Raw genomic sequence first — 20384 nt, 5'->3', positions numbered from 1 at the left:
CATTCACCATGGCAGCAAGGAGGTATTTTGACTGTAGTCTCACCTGCATTTCTCCCAAAATTATCGATTTGGCATTTCAAATCCTGCCTGGCAGAGGATGGGAATATGACCCCACTGTGCAGACAGGACAACAGGATTGCTTTGCTCTCCTCCCCAAAGCAGGGAACACCTCTTGGTTAAGATTTGCTTTTTTGACAGTGTCAGATTGTACCCCGGTGAAATTGTGTTCATAGGCCAATCTGGTGGTGAAGTTGAGCTTAATGAATTACGCACTGCTATTCCTTCTTTGCTTCTTTTTTACTAAATATATTTAGAGCTGGTCCAGTGAGTGCATTTATTAGTTGCAATTCCCAATTTGTGTTTCTACAATAAAATGCATGAGTTATGATTCTGTGACTCTGAAAGTTCTTATTGAATATGACAAGACTTACGTGTTGAATTTCTCAGAATCTGAAATTAAACTGAGTCCCTTTCATCTCTGAGGACCAGCAAGGGCTTTATTTCCTTTCAAATTTCTACACTTTTAATGGAACAGAAAAATGTGCAAGACTGGAACACAAACTGGCTGTAAAACTGAAATAACATTACTGCCAAGCAGCCTCAAATATTTTGGTATTCACAGATTGAAATGGCTGCAATGAAGAGGTTTCTCTCTAGTTTAGTTTATCTTTCCTTCTGCTGTGGCCCTGTGCTGTGGCACATATTATGGGCTGTATGAGTGCCTGGCAGTGGCTGATAGCTCAGTGTGAACACGCTGAACCCTGACACTCCCCAGAGGTGGTCACTGAGCCACAAAGAGCGAGGCAGGAACGGCCCCGGGGAGCTCAGGGGCTGCAGAGCCCCCTTCCCACTCCAGCCCTGCGTGTCCTCTGTGCCCCACTGCCTGCAAGGACAGGATTGCCTGCTCTGTGGGACTGCTCTCCTGGCCTGCTGTCACCTGGAGATGAGATTGGCTTTTCCCTGTGCACTCTGGCTCCCTTACAGCCCCAGGAAGGTGGGGTTTGTGCAAGGTGCAGCATGGAATGAAGCCACAGCTTCATCTCACAGTGACCCACAGGCAGTTGTACAGGGTGCCTGGGCCAGGAGCTGCAGCTGGGGGCCTGTGGGGTCTCAACCAGGTGAGGTCAAGGCTGTCCCATGCTGGGAAAAGGCAATTCCAGGCACTCCAATGGTCCCAACACCAGAAACTGCTCATTATGTCAGGGACCACTGTGGGTCCTCTGGATAAAGGGCAGTCCTGAAGGACTGAAGGCCATGGGAGGCAGCCATGCTGGAGCAGGAGAAAAATGAAGGAGACAACGTTTTATGAACTGACAACAACATTCCCAGTTCTCCTGTGCTCCTGATGAAAGGACATGCCAGAGGATCTCTGAATGAGTTAAATTAAGCCTGACATTATTGGGGGGAGCAGATCACAGATTCTAGTTGTGTGCATGTTCTACATCATCCCACTCTGTTTTCAATAGGCCATAAATTAAACTAATTTTCCCTATCTCAAGTCTGTTTTGTCTGGGAGAATAATTGGGGTCAGTGAGAATAATCCCCACCCTTCATCTTGACTCATGAGCAGTTCCATCTTATTTGCCACCCCTGATCTATTCCAGAGTGAGAGTCCAGGAGTGACTGAGTGGGACTCTGAGAGCTGCCCGAAGACACCTCTCTAGTGCCAGGTGTGCATTGCTCATCTCACCTGCCAAAAGCTTCCTCCCTGCGTCTGAACTGAGAGATGCAAACATTTAGACCAAAGCAACATCTCAACCACTGATTCTAGCAGGCTGCCTCACCACACCACCCAACTCTCCTTAAACAGCAACTGCCCAGAAACAAGCAAACAAATAATTAAAGCCACTTGATACTGTGTCACTCTGCCTTCTGGGGCTAAGAATGATTAGGATTTGAATTTATATTTCCATGACAAGTTCATGACACCTCCCCTGAGGGGATTTCATTTTGTTTTTATGGATTGCATCCTGAAACACCTGGGGCCTTCTGCTCATTGAAGTCCAGTTATGGATGAAACATATCCAAGCAGTGAGGACCGAGCAGTATTGTGAGAAACATTCCTGAAGAACAGGGCCAAGGAAGGGAGGGGATAGGTTTCTCCATGTGCTGGAGAAAGAATTCCCCTGCAGGCTGTGAAAAGCACCATGGTGAGGCAAGTGTGCCCAGCAGCCCATGGAGGTCTGTGGTGGAAAGGAGAGGTGCCTGCAGCCCCAGGAGAACCCCACAGCACAGTCGGTGTTCTGGGTGTATTCCAAGGGATGGCAGCCCCTGCAGAGGCCACGCTGGAATCAGCTCATGCTGAAGAACTGCAGCCCAATGGAGGGACCATTGCTAGAGCAGAGGAAGAGTGCAAGGACAGAGTGGAGGAGACCACGTGTTGTGAACTGACTGCAACCCCCATTCCTCATCCCTAATGTAGGTGAAAGATGTAGAGAACGTAGGAAAGTGACGTCAAACTGATCCGAGGAAGAAGGAGAGGGTGGAAGATAGCAGGTGCAAATTTTCTCTTTGGTTTCTTATCAACCTACAATATTTCCAACAGTCAACAAATGACTTGATTTTGTTCTCCTCAAGACTCTTCTGTTGATGACATTACCTGGAGATTGATGTCCTGTCTTTATCTCAGTCCATGAGTATTTCCATCTTATTTTCCACCCCGGCACCAACTATAGCTGAGAGTGAAGGAGCAGCTGGGTGGGAATGTGACAGCTGCACAAGGTCCACCCATCAAAGCAGGTGAAACATTAAATATCTCCAGTAAGAACACAGCAAAGCTACAGTGAAATGATCATTTTTGTCACCAGCATCTCAGGTCCAAAGGCAGATTGTAAGCAGCTGTGCTGGACACATTTCCCCTTTGAAAGGCCTTGAAAGTACAGAAAGAGCCCCACATCCCCTTTTTCACTGCTGCTGCTCATCCACGTCATGCTTTAATGATTACATGCTTTGTGATGATTACACAAAAAAGCCCTGGAAGATCCATCTCATACCCTACATCCAGTGCAACATCCATCCCTCCCAACTTGACATGCCACAAGACTCAGCTGGCAAAATCCAGCATCTTGCACATGGTACCACAGAAAACACCGCAGTCCCAGTGAACCATGCTGGCTTCCTTTCTTCCATTCCCATGAAACCCCTGAGAATGTGACAGCCAGCACAGAAACCCGCTCCTGTGCACCAACCCCACTCAGCTGGCACTGCAGGGGACAGGGTGTCCATCAGTACAGCCACCCTGCACAGCCCATGGGGACAGATGCATGATGTGCCCAGCCTGGAGAAACTGACACATGAGAAGTGTTTGAACTCAATGGGAATGGCTGCCCAATGCTGGCACAGTATGGAAAACTGCTCTGGGTCACATTCCAAGTCTTTATGGTGGCCAATCAGTGCAATTAGAGGCTAGTGATATAAATATTCATGTAACATCCTGCTGGCTGTTCTATCCCAGAAATCATGGCTATCATCATTTGGAAGAGAGAAAATGCTGGGACTTCATTTCCTGTAGCCATAGAGCTCTTGCTTGGGGTTTATTTTTCCTGTTTCCACCACAGCATCAGATGAAATCTCCTGGGTTACTGTGCTCCTGATGTGCAAGGCCAAACTGGACAGGTCCTGTACTACGCCAAAGGGCACGGGCAGTCCATGCCCTACAGTGCTTAACACAACTTGCCTGGGAAAAACCTCACAGCTTTCAGGGCTTAAATTTATTTGGAAGCTTTAGGTCACTGTAGTGTGGGGGAAAGTCAGCATGGTGCTATCTTTGAAAGCCCTCACTTTCCCAAGCAGATGAGATGGGAATCCTGGCACAGGGACTTGTCTTCTTTTTTCTCTTTCCTTCCATGTGGCCCAAATTAAACATTCGAAAAAATCCAGCTTTACTTTAGGTGTCTCTCATCACCTGCCCTACTGTGTGGCTCTTCATTTCCTCTTAAGGCAATGCCATTGGAAAAACCAGCAGGGATTTCAATGCCTATGAAGCATGAAAATGAACCCTAGTTTTTCAGCATCTGGACTCAATGTTGCCCCACCAGACTCTCAGACTGAAAAGAACACTGAGTCCCCTGACCTGCTGAGCACAGCCAGGGCTCTGCATGATCATCATAAGCAAAACAGGGACAGAGGAATCCAGATCCTGAAGCCTGACACTGATCAAACAGGGATCAGTATCAAAATCAAAACACTCTCCACCACAGAAAAACATCTCCGCTCTTTGTGTCACCCAGCACAGCCCCCCAAACCAACATTCAAATAGTCAAGAGTGGCCCCGGGTAAGGGGATACCCAGCACATTTACATCCCTGCACCTGCCCTGTGCCCACAGAAGCCGCACCATAATCCCGCCCAGCAGCAGCAGCAGCAGCAGCAGCTCTATAAAGCTCTTCTTGCCATCCCTGACACTCCACCAAGAGCAGCCACTGACCTGCCTCAGGCTCTGCTGCCACAGCCCCCTTGGCCAGCACAGCTCTGCTCCCCAGTTCGCACCATGGAAGCTTCTCTCCCTCCACAGCAATTCAATGTCACTGCATACGGGGCCACCACTCTGGCCATCATCACCCTGGAAGTGTTTGCCGGCATGTGGATAAATACTTTCCTCATTTGCGTAGTTTGCGCTGCTTGGGTCCAAAAGGAAACCCTGAATTCTAATGAGAAGATCTTGCTGCTGCTGGGATGTTCCAGGATTTGGTATTTGTCCTTCACAGGAATATATCGCTTCCTTTCAATGATTAATCTCAATTACCTTTATGTTCAAACCATACGTCAAGTAATTAGATCTTTGGCAACCTTTTTTCATTATTCCAACTTGTGGGTCTCAGCCTGTCTTTGTTGTTTCTACTGCATAAAAATTGCCAATTTCAGGAACAGCTTCTTCATCTACCTGAAAGTAAAAGTTGACAGGATGGTGCCCTGGCTCTTGTTGGGGTCAGAGACTGTAGCCTTGGCTATCAGCATCATCCTTTCTGACTTGCCTGAAACTCTCCAGAGGAACATCACTTCCACCAGCCAAGGAAATTTTTGGGAAGTAACTATCAGAAAGGATATACATAATTTCTCTTCCGTTTTACTCTCTGGTTTTGTATATGCAACTTCATTCCTGGCAGTCATCTTTTCTGCTGTTTTCCTTCTCTTTTCCCTCTGGAGACACAAACGCACGATGCAGACAACCTCCATGAAGGACCTCAGCATGGATGCCCACATCAGAGCCATGAAATCTGTCCTCTCCTTCTTAGTGATGTACAGCATCAACTTTGTATGTTTGGTCTTGACAAAAATTTATGACACAAAGAAAGAAAACATCATGACAGTCATTTTATACATGTACCTGTGTGCTTTTCCAGGTGTTCATTCCCTTATTCTGATTTTCAGTAATCCCAAGCTGGAAAAAACACTGCTGAAAATTCTCTCCTATATAAAATGTGAGGTTTTCATCAAGTAGGAATTGTGATAACAGCTGGAGTACATGCAAAATCTTGAAAACTAGAAAACAAGTAATTTAATTTTTGATGCAACTCTCGAGACAGTGTAGATGATACTGATGTTCAGTCTTCAACATCCAAATTAAGAAAACTTCATTTGTAGCATTTGAGTAAAATTATTGTGAGCTAAATACATTATTATTTTATTTACACATAGCTAAATATTTGAGCTACATATTTTTAAGAAAGTCATTTAGCCCTAATGGAAGGAATGATGCCTAAGTCCTGTGTGGTGAAGGGATTAATGTGGGCATGAGAGTCTGCTGGTGGGGTGATGGATCATCAGGCAGAGCCCCTTTACCTCTGCCTGGGCCCAGTGGAAGAAGGAGTGATACTCATTGAGTGTTCAGCCCCTGCCCAAGACTCACAGCCTTTGCAATCACAACCCTGGCTATCCCTCATCTCCACAGCAGCTGGCTGCCCACCCCCATTCACCATGGCAGCAAGGAGGTATTTTGACTGCAGCCTCACCTGCATTTCTCCCAAAAGAATTGATTTGGCATTTCCAATCCTGCCTGGCAGAGGATGGGAATATGACTCCACTGTGCAGACAGGACAGCAGGATTGCTTTGCTCTCCTCCCCAAAGCAGGGAAGACCTTGTTCTTGGTTAAGATTGGCTCTTTTGACTGTGTCAGATTGTACCCCAGTGAAATTGTGTTCATAGGCCAATCTGGTGGTGAAGTTGAGCTTAATGAATTAACCATTGCTTATCCTTATTTGTATCTCTTATCCTAAATGTATTTATAGCTAGTCCAATGTGTGTATTTATTTGTGACAATTCCCAATTTTTATTTCTACAATAAAATCCATGACTTGTGATCCTGTGACTCTGAAAGTTCTTATTGAATATGACAAGACTTACATGTTGCATTTCACAGAATCAGAAATTCAACTCACCTGCACTCATGTCCTTTCATCACTGAGGACCAGGAAGGCCTTTATTTTATGTCAAATTTCTATACTCTTAATGGAACAGAAAAATGTGCAAGACTGGAACACAAACTGGCTGTAAAACTGAAATAACAATCCTGCCAAGCAGCCTCAAATGTTTTGGTATTCACAGAATGAAATGGCTCCAATGAAGAGGTTTCTCTCTAGTTTGGTTTACCTTTCCTACTGCTGTGGCCCTGTGCTGTGGCACATATTATGGGCTGTATGAGTGCCTGGCAGTGGCTGATAGCTCAGTGTGAGCACGCTGAGCCCTGACACTCCCCAGAGGTGGTCACTGAGCCACAAAGAGCGAGGCAGGAACGGCCCCGGGGAGCTCAGGGGCTGCAGAGCCTCGTTCCCACTCCAGCCCTGCGTGTCCTCTGTGCCCCACTGCCTGCAAGGACAGGATTGCCTGCTCTGTGGGACTGCTTTCCTGGCCTGCTCTCACCTGGAGGTGAGACTGGATATTCCCAGTGCACTCTGGCTCAGTGAAACACTCAGACAACAGGCTTTGCTCTCAATCAGGGAAACAGCTTAAGGAGTCAGGAGTGGAGGAGACAACTTTTTAAGAGATGATGCAGCCCCTATTCGACTTGCCCCTTGCTGGTCTTAGGGATGAGCTGGGGATGAAGGAGGGAAGTTGAGCCTCAGATGAAAGGGGCGTGGAGGGACTGTGATCAAGTTTTCCTTTTCTTCCTCATTATCTTGCTCTATTTTCTGTATTTAAATAAATTAAATTATTTTTCTTTTTTCAAATACATTTTGTCCATGACACTAACTGGTGAGTGATCTCCCTGCCATTATTTCGAACCCTGAGTATTTCCATCGATTTTTTCACCTCTGCTCTTCCTGTGGGTGAGAGAGAAGGAAGAGCTCAATGGAGTTCTGGCTTCTCCCTGAGGGCAAACCATCACAGCAGGTGAAACATGAAACAGTGCCAGCAAATACAAAACAAAATTCGAATTGGTCACTTCTACCAGCAACTAAGGTCCAGAGGCAGATTTTAAGCATCTCTGCTGCACACATCTCCCTGGGGAAAGGCTTTGAAAGAACAGAAACAGCCGCACATTTCTTCCCCTGTGGCTGCTGCTCATGCACTTCATCCTTTTATCTGATAATCCTGTCCAGTTTCACAGCAAAACCCTGGAGGATCCATCTCATTCCCTGCATGCAGTGCAGTATCCATCCCTCCCAATTTCACATGCCGCAAGACTCAGCAGGCAAAATCCAGCACCTTGCACATGGTACCACAAAAAACACCACACAAAGTCCCAGAAAACAACACTGCAGATCCATTCTTCCATTTCCCCATGAAACCCCTGAGAATGTGACAGCCAGCACAGAATCCCTGTCTGTCATGTGCACCAGTCCCACTCAGCTGGCACTGCAGGGGACAGGGTGTCCATCAGCACAGCCACCCTGCACAGCCCATGGGGACAGATGCAGGATGTGCCCAGCCTAGAGAAACTGACACATGAGAAGTGTTTGAACTCAATGGGAATGGCTGCCCAGTTCTGGCAGAGAATGGAAAACTGCTCTGGGTCACATTCCAAGTCTGTATGGTGGCCAATCAATGCAATTAGGAGCATGTGATATGAATATTCATGTAACATCCTGCTGGCTGTTCTATCCCACAGAAAACATGGCTGTCATCATTTGGAAGAGAGAAAATGCTGGGGGTTCATTTCCTGTAGCCATAGAGCCCTTGCTTGGGCTTTCATTTTTCTTGCTTCCACCACAGCATCAGATGAAATCTCCTAGGTTGCTATGGTCCTGAAATGTTATTTCATTTTTTGAAGGGAAACGGAATCTTGCTATTTCAAAGGGAATCAATTGGGCAAGCTGTGGTGGTTTGACCAGGAAGAAGTGGGAATTCTGGGATGCTGTGGTCAAACCAATGGATGCTCGGATTTTGACATTGGCACCTGGTGTGGCCAGTGGGGTTTGGACACACCTCCGAGAACACACAGGGGTTAAAAGCAGAGCTTCAGCCCTGAGAGGTCTCTTGGGACTTCGAGGCAAAGAGGTCAGACCTCCCTCCCCTGTCCAGCCGCTGCTGCTGGGCGGGGGAGGGGCAGCCATGTGGTAGGCCTGGGCCTGGACAGAGATGGGGGGGTGAGGAAGCCCTTGAGGATGGAAAGGTGGAGGAGCCCCAAGAGACAGCCATTGGGCAGCCATCCCCCCCCCCCCCCCCCCAGGAGAGAGAGGAGGAGAGCCAGCGACAACGAATGTGATAGCAGCCGGCCCAGGAGGAGAAGGGGGGGGGAAGGTTGCAGCCCGGCCGGAGCAGCAGCGAGTGTGGGAGTGCCGGAGCTCTGGGACAGGCAGAGACTGAATTTTTAACCCCTTTCTTTCATGACTGAGGCCTCGTAAAAATGCTGATCCTCCTCAGAGCTGGATAAGAAGGGAGATAAGAGATGAGATGAGATGAGATGAGATGAGATGAGATGAGATGAGATGAGATGAGATGAGATGAGATGAGATGAGATGAGACAAGGACCTGGCCCGAAGGATGTGGAGACGATTGACTGAGTGGGGAGAGAGAGATGATTGGAGTGGCCTTTTGGCTGGACTTTTCTTGTGTAGCCATAGACTCAGTTTTATTCCTGTGACACAGAGACTGCACTTAGGGGGAGGCAGTGCCTCAGAACCAGGAGGGCTCATCGTGGGGACCCCTCGGCCCCAGGGAGTTGGAAAAAAAATGGGGGGGACAGATGTCCCAAAGCAGAGACTGTGCCTTTTTGGAATGAGACAAGGCATCCTTAAAAGACAACCCTAAAAGCAGCTCTGGTCCATGCACAGTGGTGAGAGTACTGGGCATGGAAGGAAGATGTCACAAGCGGCAAAAGGACTTTATTCCGGGCGATGCCAAGTGACATGGAAGCACACGAGGTTTCAGCGTGTTTCCAGGGGAAGCCTATGGTGCAAGAAGGACTCCTCTCCTCTTCATGAACTGAAGTTTGAATATCCTAAAGGGTGGTGCCAGACTGGGCAGTTGGTGATTTGGGGGAATGTATCGGATTGGGAAATTTTGGTGGTGGGGAGGAGGAAAGTGTTTTTTGTACGGTTTTCAATTTTTTTTCCCTTATAGTTTTTTTCCCTCTTTTCTTGTAGTTCAGGTAATAAAGTTTTCTTTATGTTTAAGCTGGAGCCTGTTTTGCTTATTCCTGGTCACATCTCACAGCAGACACCAGGGAGAGGGTATTCTCATGGGGGCACTGGCTCTGTGCCAGGCCCAAACCATGACACAAGCTTTGCTCCATGTCCCTGCATCCAATGGCCTCCGATGCCTTTTGATGGCTGTCAGTTTGACAAAGATTTTATTTTTTTTTCAAGTATCCATGCCATGTCCCTCATATCTTCCCCTCAAAGTTGTGTCATATGGGGGGATACAATGTAAGAAAATAAAGACAGTGCAGATGGTCTCCTCACCCCAGGGGATTTGCAGCTGTACTAACTACCAAAGATTAGGAACAGGCCTGCCCAGGCTGCAGCTGCGACTAGCAAGGATGAGTGCTATAAAAAGTGGCTTAGCTGATTGTGAGGGGATCTGTTTTTTGTTGGCTGTTCTGTGAGGGAGAAGGAATCTGTGCTGTGGGGAGCTGCCCATGAGAATTAGCCTAGAAAGTATGGAACTTTTGCAGTAGTATAAAAATAGTTGGTGATCCTGTGGTGATTCAGGTAGAGGACTCCAGAGAGAACTGTAAAGACATTATCCCATGGTGGTTGTGAAAAAAGGAGTTAAATTTTAAGTGACATCATCTTGAGGGGTTTTAGGAAAATGACTGCAGACCTAAGAGCACTAAGATGGTGGAGCTAGGCAGACCAGGAGCCTTGGAGCTAAGCAGACAGACTAAGAGCCTAAAACTCTATATGAGTCATAGCCAATCAGACCTGGGAGCCTAGAAGGCTGGACAATGTATGAGATACTACCCCTAAGAAGAAGAGTGCTGGATATAAGGAGTGGACCCTACACACTTTGCTTATTTTGTGTGTTGAAGCAAGCCCCACACCCCCTTCCAAGGTATGGCTGCAGTCCAGAGGGGACCCAGGGCGGTGCTGCGTTCCCTCTGAATGGCAGAGTGTGTGCACCAGGACACAGGAGTGGCGTGACAGAAGCGGCAAATGGCCTGGCCACAGCAGCAGCCAGTACCTCAGCAATGGCATGGCCCCTGAGGAGTACAGGGGGAGGTTTGCTAAGTCACTGCTACATGAGCACTGGAACAAAAGCAAAATGGAGCTCTGAGAGGCAGAGTCAAAGCTGCACAGACAACATGTAAGAGAAGGTCTCTAAAACTATACAGTGGCCATCTCCACAGTAACTCAATGTGATTCGGGACTGGGCTGTAGGGCGAGGCACAGCCGGAGATGGAGCCCAGGGGAGAGCAGCAGGGGATGCTGCCTGGTCCTGACCTGGCAGATTTTGACATCTGGGGTACAGTGAGCCGCTGGGGACACAATGCAAAATAATATATCAAGTGAAGAACAGATTGTTTTATCTACATGGAAAACAAGAGAGGCTTACAGTGGCCACCTAATACAACAAAAAAACTTAAAGGAAGAAGCAAATTATTAAAGCAGCAGCGGGAGCTGGGGACAGAGTAGCTCTATCATTCAATATGGTGTATTTCTTGGCTGGTAAAAAACATGCATTTTGAGTGTGAATTACAACTCTTGATCTTTGATGGGGCAGAAGTGTAAAAGTTTATATTCTGTAAGCATAAGTACACTCGACAGGTATTGGATTGATGTTGTTCAAGTCGTATAGCTATTGATAAAATGATGTAACTGTTGATTTGCTGCTACCTTAATATATAGCCTTTAACTTATTCTTGTAGGTTGTCTTATAAGGTTGTACAGCTATTGATATTGTCAGTATTCTAGAAACGTAAGTATACAGGTTTCTGATGGTACGTAATGTAAGTTTGGGTTATGAATCAAGATCAGCGCACAGACACGTTCCAAAGACAAATGGAAATTACACAGAAGATGATTGTACTGGGTTTACTTTTTTTTGCAAAGGGCCCTGCAAAAGATAGTAAACACAACATTACTTTATGAAAAGGCTTAGGGTGATGCTCTGGACTGTGAAAAGCAAAACTAAATCAGAACTTAGAAAGGTATGATCTTACTGTGGCATGTTGCCTGAACATCTGTACACTATTAGTCCTAAGTGAGATATGTGAATACTTTATAATAAAAATTTACTCAAACATATCTTTCTAGAGATGCTACAACTTTGTAATTAAAAGAAAAGGGGGAATTGTGGGGAGATAGAATGTAAGAAAATAAAGATAGTGCTGCAGAAGGTAATCTTGCCCCTGAGGAGTTGCAGCTGTACTGACTACCAAAGCTTAGGAACTGGCCTGCCCTCAATAGGCAGCAGCTGTGACTAGTAAGGATGAGTGCTAGAAAAGAGTGGGTTAGGTGGTTGATAACAGATCTGTTTTTTGTTGGCTGTGCTGTGAGGAAGAAGGAGTCAGTGTTGTGAGGAGTTGCCCATGAGAATTTGCCAATAAATTATGAAACTTTTGAAATACGATTAAAAAAATCCCTACCTCATTGATTTTTTCGCCTGCTTTTGCAACATCTGAGAGGTTAGTTTTGACATATTTTGGTCCTTTGCACTGCACCTCATTTTCTCACAGACCGCTTTCTTGTAGTCACTAAAACTCCCAATTTTCTTTTTGATTTTCCGTCAATTGCATTTCTTTGCATCATGCATCTGTTTCAGAGTATTTGTCAGTCCTTTTCTCTTCCTGGGAGCTTTATTAATCAATTTTAGAAAGCTTTGGTCCATGTCCCTGCACTGAATGGCAAGCCAGGCCTTTTGATGGCTTTCACTTTTGCAAAGATTGATTTTGATATTTCTTTTTGTTTTCAGTATCCATGCCGTATCCCTTGTATCTTCCCCTCCAAGTTGTGCCTTCCTCCTTGAATTTTCCCCTGCTTTTGCAACATCTGTGAGCTTAGTTTTGGCATGTTTTGGTCCTTTGCACTGCAGTTTACTTCCTCACAGACCATTTTTTAAAGACACTAAATCTCCCAATTTTTGAGATTTTTTTTGGGTTTTTTTCAATTGCATTTCATTTGATCATATCTCCTTTCCAGAATGTTTGTAAGCTTTTCTTTTCGGGTTTGCAAGATTCCGTTTCCCTTCCTAAAAGGAAATGTTCTTTCCAAAGGAAATGTGCAAGGCCAAATGGGACAGGTCCTGTGCTAACCAAAACTGCATGGTCAGTCCATGCCCTAGAGAGCTTAACACAACTTGCCTGGGAAAAACCTCACAGCTTTCAGGGTCTAAATTCATTTGGAAGCTTTAGGGCACTGCAGTGTGGAGGAAACTCAGCATGGTGCCATCTTTGAAAGCCTTCACTTTCCCAAGCAGATGAAATTAGAACCCTGGCACAGGAATTTGTCTCAATTTTTACCCTTTTACGTCATATGCCCCAAATAAAACTTGTAAAGAAATCCAGCTTTCATTTCTTGCTCCCATTACCTGGCCTACTTTGGGGCTCATCAGTTTACGCTTAAGGCAATGCCATTGGAAAAACCAACATGGATTTTCAATGCTTTAGAAGCATCAAAATGAACTCTACTTCTCCAGCATCTGAGCTCAATGTTGCAGTGCCCAGACTCTCAGACTGAAAAGGCCACTGAGTCCCTTGAGCTGCTGAGCACAGCCAGGGCTCTGCATGATCATCATAGGCAAAAAAGGGACAGAAGATCCTGAAGCCTAACACTGATCAAACAGGGATCAGTCTCAATATCACAACGCTCTCCACTGCATAAAAAAACATCTCCGCTCTTTGTGTCACCCAGCACAGCCCCCTCAAAGAAACATTCAAATAGTCAAGCGTGAGACTGCCCCGGGTAAGGGGATACCCAGCACATTTACATCCCTGCACCTGCCCTGTGCCCACAGCAGCCGCACCAAAATCCCTGCAGTGCCTGAGTGCCGTTAGCTTAGGCATGGAATCCTGCTCCTCCATTTCACATCTGAAATTACAAGTCATGGATGTGCGGATGTTCTCCGCTATGTTCAGGAATCAGGTAGAAAAGGGCTTGTGCCATGACACCCCTACCCCCAGCACAAGGCAGACAGCTTAAGTCGGTTTTGAGTAGGAAATGGGCCTGTGCTAGAAAGAAGTCAGCCCTTTAAGCTAAGCAATATACTTTTCTCTAAACAAATCAAAGTAGGAATCTATTCATAAGAGATAACATTGCAGAGGAAAAAGTACAGAGATCTTTTCTTGTTTAGAGAAGAAGAGCTCCAGAGCACTAAACCTTCACCTAACATAAATGAATGTTCTTTAACACTTTCTTTTAGGAAGGATTGTTGCTGACACCTAAGCTGAACAGGACATGCTACTAGCAAAATAAGCATGTCTCAAGATACAGCATGTCAAGGCTGTTTTCACGGGCAAGCAAAGAGAGTCAAAACACAGCACCAAGGCCATATTTCCACGTGTTTGGAAGTGGATGTGAGAAAGGAAGCAAAAGCAGAGCTGTCTGAGAAACACTTGGTTTTCAGTACCCTTAACTTTGAAATAACTCAAGAACCTAAAGCAGGTGTCTAAAGATAAGTCATTCTGAGAACATATGTTTGCTTTCCTAGATATATGTATATAGGGGGTCTCTTGGATGCCTTTTAGGCACTGTGCTAGGATCTAAGGTCTCCCTGGAGCTCTCTCTTCTCCAGGCTGAACAGCCCCAGCTCTCAGCCTGTCTCCACAGCAGAGGGACTCCAGCACCACTTGCATTTTGTCCTCTCTGGAGGGCAGTGGAGGCACATTATTCCATTGGCTGCAGTTCTGGGAAAAACTTGGTGATGGGAAAAGCTGCTGCTCTTCCACTCTGGGAAGTACGGCAGGTGCCTTTTGGTCTCTTACTCCACATTGTATGAAGTGCCCAAAATTGCTGTGCATCAGTATTCCCACACCCAAGGGCAGATCCACCCTGGATTCTTAGACACAGGCACTACCTGGTGTCACTAAATGCAGATAATACCTTTTCTTAATCTGCTTGCATTGGTTTGAACTCCACTGTAACACAGAAAAACTCAGACACAGGAATGTACTGCAATGTATGTCCTACAAAAACAAATGTCTCCTGAGCTGGAAAAACTGTCATATCAAACTGGGACCAAGCACATCGTTAATAAAAAAAATTACCCATGAATCTTCCCAATTTTTAGGTAAGTTTAATTACTTTTGAAGGGCTTGAAATCAACACAAGACTGAACTTGTCAAATACCTACAGGTTCACAAATCCAGCATTCAGATCTGAAATACACAGCAGAGGAAAACAACAGCAGTTGCTCTACTTTGAAAGTATTATAAACACCTGTAATTCTAGATAGAAAAAAAATAATAAGTGTACATTAAAAATAGAAGCATATATAAACATATCTTCCTGAACGAAAGAGCGGAAGATGGTGTCATGGTTTGGGCCTGGCACAGAGCCAGTGCCCCCATGAGAATACCCTCTCCCTGGTGTCTGCTGTGAGATGTGATCAGGAATAAGCAGAAGAGGCTCCAGCTTAAACATAAAGAAAACTTTATTACCTAAACTACAAGAAAAGAGGGAAAAAAACTATAAGGAAAAAAAAAATTGAAAACCGTACAAAAAACACTTTCCTCCTCCCCACCACCAAAATTTCCCAATCCAATACATTCCCCCAAATCACTAACTGCCCAGTCTGGCACCACCCTTTAGGATATTCAAACTTCAGTTCATGAAGAGGAGAGGAGTCCTTCTTGCACCATAGACTTCCCCTGGAAACACGCTGTAACCTCGTGTGCTTCCATGTCACTCGGCACCGCCCGGAAAGTCCTTTTGCCGCTTGTGACATCTTCCTTCCATGCACAGTACTCTCACCACTGTGCATGGACCAGAGCTGCTTTTAGGGTTGTCTTTTAGGGATGCCTTGTCTCACTCCAAAAAGGCACAGTCTCTGCTTTGGGACATCTGTCCCCCCCATTTTTTTTCCAACTCCCTGGGGCCGAGGGGTCCCCACGATGAGCCCTCCTGGTTCTGAGGCACTGCCTCCCCCTAAGTGCAGTCTCTGTGTCACAGGAATAAAACTGAGTCTATGGCTACACAAGAAAAGTCCAGCCAAAAGGCCACTCCAATCATCTCCCCCCAACTCAGTCAATCGTCTCCACATCCTTCGGGCCAGGTCCTTGTCTCATCTCATCTCTTATCTCCCTTCTTATTCAGCTCCGAGGAGGATCAGCATTTTTTGCAAGGTCCCAATCATGTAAGAAAAAGGGTTAAAAATTTCAGTCTCTGTCTGTCCCAGAGCTCCGGCACTCCCACACTCGCTGCTGCTCCGGCTGGCACCTCCTCGCTGCATTTCCCCCCTCGCCCTTTTCCTCCTGGGCCGGCCGCTATCAAATTCAGACGCCGGCTCTCTCTCTCTCTCTCTCCTGGGGGGGGGAGATGGCTGCCCAATGGCTGTCTCTTGGGGCTCCTCCACCTTTCCATCCTCAAGGGTCTCCTCACCCCCCATCTCTGTCCAGGCCCAGGCCTACCACATGGCTGCCCCTCCCCCGCCCAGCAGCAGCGGCTGGACAGGGGAGGGAGGTCTGACCTCTTTGCCTCGAAGTCCCAAGAGACCTCTCAGGGCCGAAGCTCTGCTTTTAACCCCTGTGTGTTCTCGGAGGTGTGTCCAAACCCCACTGGCCACACCAGGTGCCAATATCAAAATCCGAGCACCCATTGGTTTGATCACAGCATCCCAGAATTCCCACTTCTTCCTGGTCATACCACCACATTCCACCCTTCCATGAAGAGGAGAGGAGTGCGTCCCTCCCGAAGCTGCGCGCTCGGTCGAAGAGGACGACCTCCCCGATAGAGACAGTACCGTTCTTCGGTCAAAGGTATGCAGTAGCTGCGCTCCCCTGCTAGAACGTCCGAACAAGCTCAAGGTCCATTTGTAGGAGAACGTAGGGTAGTCAAGCTTCCAAGACTGCAGACACATCCAAGTGAGGCACTGCATGGGGTAGTCTGCCATTGTTTCCTGACCGGGAATCGAATTCCAGGAGAATGATGAGATAAAGCTGTGAGATGGGACCAAAGAGGAATAAGAACAAAGCATGTACTAAGTTATGGTAGATAGATAGAGAATCTAGGGATAGAAGGCTTATTGTTGTGTAGAAGTGTTTTGTAATTTTGTTGATAATTTTAGAAAGTGTCTTCTCGGAGGTGAAGAGTGGAATGTGGTGGTTTGACCAGGAAGAAGTGGGAATTCTGGGATGCTGTGGTCAAACCAATGGGTGCTCGGATTTTGATATTGGCACCTGGTGTGGCCAGTGGGGTCTGGACACACCTCCGAGAACACACAGGGGTTAAAAGCAGAGCTTCGGCCCTGGGAGGCTCTCTTGGGACATCGAGGCGAAGAGGTCAGACCTCCCTCCCCTGTCCAGCCGCTGCTGCTGGGCGGGGGAGGGGCAGCCATGTGGTAGGCCTGGGCCTGGACAGAGATAGGGGGTGAGGAGGCCCTTGAGGATGGAAGGGTGGAGGAGCCCCAAGAGACAGCCATTGGGCAGCCATCCCCCCCCCCAGGAGAGAGAGAGAGAGAGAGCCGGCGTCTGAATTTGATAGCGGCCGGCCCAGGAGGAAAAGGGCGAGGGGGGAAATGCAGCGAGGAGGTGCCGGCCGGAGCAGCAGCGAGTGTGGGAGTGCCGGAGCTCTGGGACAGACAGAGACTGAAATTTTTAACCCTTTTTCTTACATGATTGGGACCTTGCAAAAAATGCTGATCCTCCTCGGAGCTGAATAAGAAGGGAGATAAGAGATGAGATGAGACAAGGACCTGGCCCGAAGGATGTGGAGACGATTGACTGAGTTGGGGGGAGATGATTGGAGTGGCCTTTTGGCTGGACTTTTCTTGTGTAGCCATAGACTCAGTTTTATTCCTGTGACACAGAGACTGCACTTAGGGGGAGGCAGTGCCTCAGAACCAGGAGGGCTCATCGTGGGGACCCCTCAGCCCCAGGGAGTTACAAAAAAATGGGGGGGACAGATGTCCCAAAGCAGAGACTGTGCCTTTTTGGAATGAGACAAGGCATCCTTAAAAGACAACCCTAAAAGCAGCTCTGGTCCATGCACAGTGGTGAGAGTACTGTGCATGGAAGGAAGATGTCACAAGCGGCAAAAGGACTTTCCGGGCGGTGCCGAGTGACATGGAAACACACGAGGTTTCAGCGTGTTTCCAGGGGAAGTCTATGGTGCAAGAAGGACTCCTCTCCTCTTCATGAACTGAAGTTTGAATATCCTAAAGGGTGGTGCCAGACTGGGCAGTTAGTGATTTGGGGGAATGTATTGGATTGGGAAATTTTGGTGGTGGGGAGGAGGAAAGTGTTTTTTGTACGGTTTTCAATTTTTTTTTTCCTTATAGTTTTTTTCCCTCTTTTCTTGTAGTTTAGGTAATAAAGTTTTCTTTATGTTTAAGCTGGAGCCTCTTCTGCTTATTCCTGATCACATCTCACAGCAGACACCAGGGAGAGGGTATTCTCATGGGGGCACTGGCTCTGTGCCAGGCCCAAACCATGACAGATGGTTAGCAAAATTCCCTGACTGGAGTAATTTTGGCAAAGGTCACATAAATATAATATTTTATTAGATAGATTGATAATGCTGAGACAAACAAGCAGGCTTTTGCACATTCAGGGCATTGTTCAGGTACCACTGGAAAATTTTATTGCGTGTTATAATGTAATTTGAAATGTTGTCAGCTTGGAGCTCAGGGCCAGTAAAACAGGACAGATACATTGGATTTAAAAAACAATTTCCTATTTATTTTTAGTCCCGTATAATTCAAAACTTAATATAGTGTCTGAAATCAGATGGCAGCAAAGATTATGCCCTGAACTACTATACGTAGAAAATATCTACAGATTCCCCTGGCCTGTACTGAGGTAAGACTAGTAGGAAGAGAAAGACACAAAGGGTAGAGCAGATCAATATGAATGTTTTCCAGAATATGATTCCCAGATTTAATTACTCATCTCACTGCCCTGGATGTGCTTTTCTCGGTGCAAACCCCACTCTAAATGATCATCATTGGTGAAAAAGGGACAGAAGAACCCAGTTCCTGAAGCCTTACACTGATCAAACAGGGATCAGTAACACAATCAAAACTCTCTCCACCGCAGAAAAACATCTCCGCTCTTTGTGTCACCCAGCACAGCCCCCCCCCCGCCCCAAACCAACATTCAAATAGTCAAGAGTGGCCCCGGGTAAGGGGATACCCAGCACATTTACATCCCTGCACCTGCCCTGTGCCCACAGCAGCGGCACCAAAATCCCCCCCAGCAGCAGCAGCAGCAGCAGCAGCAGCAGCTCTATAAAGCTCCTCTTGCCATCCCTGACACTCCACCAACAGCAGCCACTGACCTGCCTCAGGCTCTGCTGCCACAGCTCCCTTGGCCAGCACAGCTCTGCTCCCCAGCTTGCACCATGGAAGCTTGTCACCCTCCACAGAAATTCAATGCCACTTCATACGGAGCCCCAGCTGTGGCCATCATCACCCTGGAGGCATTTGCTGGCATGTGGATAAATGCTTTCATCGTTTGTGTGCTTTGCATTGCCTGGGTCCAAAAGAAAACCCTGAACTCTAATGAGAAGATCTTGCTGCTGCTGGGATGCTCCAGGATTTCCTATTTGTGCTCCTCATGGGTATCCCACTTCCTTTCAAAAATTTATCCCAACTATCTTTATGCTCACACTATACTTCAACTACTTGCAATTTTTCAAACGTTTTTTAATTATTCCAACTTGTGGGTCTCAGCCTGTCTTTGTGGTTTCTACTGCATAAAAATTGCCAATTTCAGGAGCAGTTTCTTCATCTACCTGAAACTAAAAGTTGACAGGATGGTGCCCTGGCTCTTGTTGGGGTCAGAGATTGTAGCCTTGGCTATGGGCATCGTTATCTATGATCACATGGAAACTGCGAAGAGTAGCAACCTCACTTTCACCTGCCAAGAAAACTTTTGGGAAGCAAGAATCAAAATGGATAAACATTTTTTCTCATCTTTTTTTCTCCCTGGCTTTGGATATGCTGCCTCATTCATGGCAGTCATCTTTTCTGCTCTTTTCCTTCTCTTTTCTCTCTGGAAACACAAGCACACCATGCAGAGAAGTTCCATGAAGGACCTCAGCATGGATGCCCACATTAGAGCCATGAAATCTGTCCTCTCCTTCTTAGTGATGTACAGCATCAATTTTGTATGTTTGATCTTGACAATAATTTATACCATGAAGGATGAAACTACCATGACACTTCTTATATCCATATATCTGTGTGCTTTTCCAGGTATTCATTCCCTTATTCTGATTTTCAGCAATCCCAAGCTGGAAAAAGCAATGCTGAAGATTCTCTCCTGTGTGAAGTGGGAGTTTTCATCAAGTAGGAACTGTGATAATAGCTAGAGCCCATGCAAAATGTTCATCTTTCACTGTAGAAATGAGGTAATTTAATTTGTGATGCAACTCTCCACGCAGTGTAGATGATAATGATGTTCACTCTTCAACATCCAAGTTAGGAAAACTTAATTTGTATCTTTTGAGCAAAATTATTTTTGAGCTAAATATATTATTCTCGTATGTAGATTCAGCTAAATGTTTGAATATGTATTTTCGAAAAAAGCCAAATAGCCCTGATGGTAGGAATAATGCCTTGGCCCCCGTGTGGTGAAGGGATTAATGTGGGCATGAGAGTCTGCTGGTGGGGTGATGGATCATCAGGCAGAGCCCCTTTACCTCTGCCTGGGCCCAGTGGAAGAGAGAGTGATACTCATTGAGCGTTCAGCCCCTGCCCAAGACTCACAGCCTTTGCAATCACAACCCTGGCTATCCCTCATCTCCACAGCAGCTGGCTGCCCACCACCATTCACCATGGCAGCAAGGAGGTATTTTGACTGCAGCCGTACCTGCATTTCTCCCAAAAGGATCAATTTGGCATTTCAA

General features: G+C 46.5%; 3 protein-coding genes across 3 annotated transcripts in view; 2 read left to right on the top strand and 1 right to left on the bottom strand.

Annotated features, from left to right (window-relative positions):
- Nucleotides 1–20384, bottom strand: part of ANKRD66 (ankyrin repeat domain 66) — a 61824-nt gene that overhangs the window by 13498 nt on the left and 27942 nt on the right. The gene's annotated exons all lie outside the window — the stretch shown is intronic.
- Nucleotides 4489–5439, top strand: LOC141728488 (taste receptor type 2 member 9-like). The gene has a single exon (XM_074537029.1). It carries the CDS (start codon nt 4489–4491, stop codon nt 5437–5439), a length of 951 nt encoding a protein of 316 aa, XP_074393130.1.
- Nucleotides 18774–19847, top strand: LOC141728487 (taste receptor type 2 member 9-like). Its single transcript, XM_074537028.1, has one exon. It carries the CDS (start codon nt 18876–18878, stop codon nt 19845–19847), a length of 972 nt encoding a protein of 323 aa, XP_074393129.1. The 5' UTR covers nt 18774–18875.

Source organism: Zonotrichia albicollis, chromosome 3 (genome assembly GCF_047830755.1).
Source record: "Zonotrichia albicollis isolate bZonAlb1 chromosome 3, bZonAlb1.hap1, whole genome shotgun sequence".
NCBI classification, from domain to species: Eukaryota; Metazoa; Chordata; class Aves; order Passeriformes; family Passerellidae; genus Zonotrichia; species Zonotrichia albicollis.
Note: the sequence above shows the minus strand (reverse complement) of the source record. Positions and strands in the feature narration are given on the sequence as shown.